This window comes from Aegilops tauschii, chromosome 4, assembly GCF_002575655.3.
Source record: "Aegilops tauschii subsp. strangulata cultivar AL8/78 chromosome 4, Aet v6.0, whole genome shotgun sequence".
NCBI lineage: Eukaryota > Viridiplantae > Streptophyta > Magnoliopsida > Poales > Poaceae > Aegilops > Aegilops tauschii.
The window spans coordinates 476,821,189-476,824,263 of record NC_053038.3 but is presented as its reverse complement, the minus strand read 5'-3'; the positions used below and the strand labels follow the sequence as shown (position 1 = coordinate 476,824,263).

The following is a 3,075-nucleotide window of genomic DNA, read 5'->3' as shown; positions in this document are numbered from 1 at the left end:
GGTGCAGGGTAACCGAATTTCCTTTGATGCAAGCAGAAGGATCATTGGTAACAAAAGCATTGGTGTTCAAGGGTTCGGTACGGTTTGCACAAGCAAGAAGAGCCCAACGACAAAATCAAACATAGGAGCAATAAGCTCTACCATACAGCAGCATCAAAAAGCAATACAGGTGACAACATATATGAACGTGCAACAACACATAAAGCAAATGTATATTTTTTGTGAGCAGTTTTTTCTTTGTTTTCGTCTGGTATATTTAAATTGCAGTATCTTCCACACGTAGGTGTACGAGGAAGGAAGCAAGTATCGCGCTAGTCCATGAATCGATGAAAACATAAGGCAAGGTCCTTTGAAACGATCACCTGTTGCGTTCAACATGAGGGGTCCTTCCAAAGGATCTCCGATGGCATTCAAAATCGTCAGCGAAATCACCAATGCACGGAGGTTGTCGCCGAGATTTGCTGGACAAGAGAGGCATGGGAAAACAAAGGTGACGTCGGAACTATGCTTTTTCAATTCAACACACAAACAGTTTTATGGGAGAATAGGGTAAAGTGGAAAACAGGAGGACAGCTGTCCGTCTTGTACGGCTGTATGTGCAGTTGTTCTTTTATATAGGATGTTGTTGTGCCTCTCCGGTTGTATGGTGTAAACAGAAGCACATCTGTGCCTCTTTGTGCAGATGTGTGTGTAGCATGGTCACCTATTTCTGTTTCTTGCCATGTGTTCAGGATTTGGCGGAGGGGTTAACAGATGAGGGAAAGAAATATCATAGTTCTCCATCCATTTCGAAGGAAACACAACGTTCATAGCAGCAAGTAGCGTACAACGCCAGCACAGATTGCATGGTAGAAGCAGCACAGTCCCTTGGTTGCACGAGTGCCGGAGAAACAGGGAGCAGCATTGCACAATGCAACATTGGAGAGGCGGACTCATTTATGGATTTGGCCGTGCCATGAAGAAACGACGTTGCAGCGTGTGACAAACAACAGAGCAGCAGCAGCTCCGCTGTAAGTGGACCTGTGGTTGGCGATGAGACTGATGTCGTCAGAAGTGAATGCGATCAGACGAACGAAGACACGGTAGATAGAATCATCATGGCGCCGCCGACCATTGTAGAGAAAGAAATGGACGACATGTTTAAAGAAGGCATATACCCAACGATTCAGGAGGTCACCGAAGCGCTCGAACCAGAGGGTGGTATGGTATTCGGATCATTGGATGAGTGCTTTTTGTTTTTCTGCAGATATGCTAGAAAGGTTGGCTTTGCTACCAAGCGATCAACGAGCAGAAGATCGACATATGATCAGCAGCTTGACAATCAGGTGTTTCAGTGCACCAAGGAAGGGCAGAATAAAACAACTGAGAGACATGTTAAGGAGAGAAGGAGCAACTGCTTGATCTGGACAAGCTGCCCAGTCCAAATAACAGCCAAGAGGGATACAGATAGGAGGAAATGGTACCTGAAGAACGTTCGTCTAGAGCACAACCACCAGCTTCACCCATCTGATTGGATGCTGAAGTTCATGAGATGCTATAAGAAGATGACACCTCAGGAGAAATTCTTTATACAAGTGCTGCAGAAGGCGAGGTTAGAACCAAGGAAGGTTATGCAGATTTTTACTGCCATGGGGAAACCGAGGCGAGAAATTATGTTCGACACGATTGACATAAGCAACATTGCATGCCGGGATAGGGCTGGAGAGCGCGGCACTGATATCGCAGACACCATGAAAATGTTTGCTGATATGCAGAGGCGGAGGCCTGGATTCCACCATGTGGAAGAGACAGAGAACAATGTAGTGCACAGCCTGTTCTGGACAGATTCCTTGTGTAAGATGAATTATGATCTATATGGAGATTTCGTGTCTTTTCACACCACATTCTCTACGAATATATATGGCTTGCCATTTGCACCAATTATAGGTGTCGACAACCACGGGTCGACCGTCCTGTTTGGAGTAGGCCTTTTGAAGCATGAGAAAATAGGGTCATTCAAGTGGCTCCTAAGCATGTTTGTCGAGGCAATGGGAGGTAAAGAGCCGAAATACATAATAACAGACCAGGACCAGGCGATGAAGACTGCAATAAAGGAAGCTCTTCCGAGGACGAGGCACAGGTTCTGCTGGTGGCATATTAGGAAGAACCTGAAGGAAAATAACGCAGCAGTGTTTGCGCAGCACCCAGGGATGTCTGATGATATATTTCGAATCATCAAAAACTCACTAGATCAAGACGAGTTTGAGCGTGCCTTGAAAGCAGCAATTTCTCTGCACAAGGCGGAAGGCAACAAACACCTGAACACGCTATGGGAACTCCGAAATTTTTGGGTGCCGGCCTACTTCAAGGACTGTTTCTATCCTTTCTCGTCAACAACCACTCGCAGTGAGAGCACTAATTCGATGTGGAAGAATTACATCGACCACAAGGACACTATAAAAAGGTTTGTTAATGCGTATCACACGATTCAGCAAAATTGCCTCGCCACGCTTGACAAGAAAAGACACCGAACAGAAGAGAAGGCGCCATCACTAGAGACGGGTTTTCCGATTGAAAGACAAGCAAGTCAAGTATACACGAATGAAATTTTCAGGAAATTCCAGCTAGAGCTACGGAACCGGATTTACTTCAAGTGCTCTGACCTGGCAAAGGGGAGGCAGTATTTTTTTAACAAGATTATTGAGCCTGGAGAAAAAGTGTGGAAACCATATCCGGGCGAGGAATTTGACAGGTCTGAGTTCAGGGTAGATGTGGATGAGCAAAAATAAATATACAGTTGCAGCTGCAAGAAAATGAGTAGGGATGGCATTCAGTGCTGCCATGTGCTTAAGGTGATGGACCAAACAGGCATGATCGATCAACTTCCAAAATCCTTTGTCATCCCCAGATGGACCAGGAATCTATCAGAGAGTCTGAAAGTTCTTTCTACAAGTCAAGGTGATAACATGACCATACAAGGCGATGAAACTATGAGATTCGGCCTCGCTTACGCTGAGTTGTCAGATATCTGTTCAAATGCTTGCAGAAAAGAGAAGGCATACCGTGTGCTGCGTGAGTGTACGGTAGATATGAAAA

General features: G+C 45.4%; 1 protein-coding gene across 1 annotated transcript; it reads left to right on the top strand.

Annotated features, from left to right (window-relative positions):
- Positions 1–1,097: 1,097 nt before the first annotated feature.
- LOC109782767 (protein FAR1-RELATED SEQUENCE 5-like) lies at positions 1,098–2,768 on the top strand. The gene has a single exon (XM_020341384.3). It carries the CDS (start codon positions 1,098–1,100, stop codon positions 2,766–2,768), a length of 1,671 nt encoding a protein of 556 aa, XP_020196973.3.
- The last annotated feature ends 307 nt before the right edge of the window (positions 2,769–3,075 follow it).

Excerpts from the sequence above, each read along its gene's own strand:
- LOC109782767 (XM_020341384.3), top strand. The coding sequence starts at position 1,098 with ATGGCGCCGCCGACCATTGTAGAGAAAGAAATGGACGACATGTTTAAA.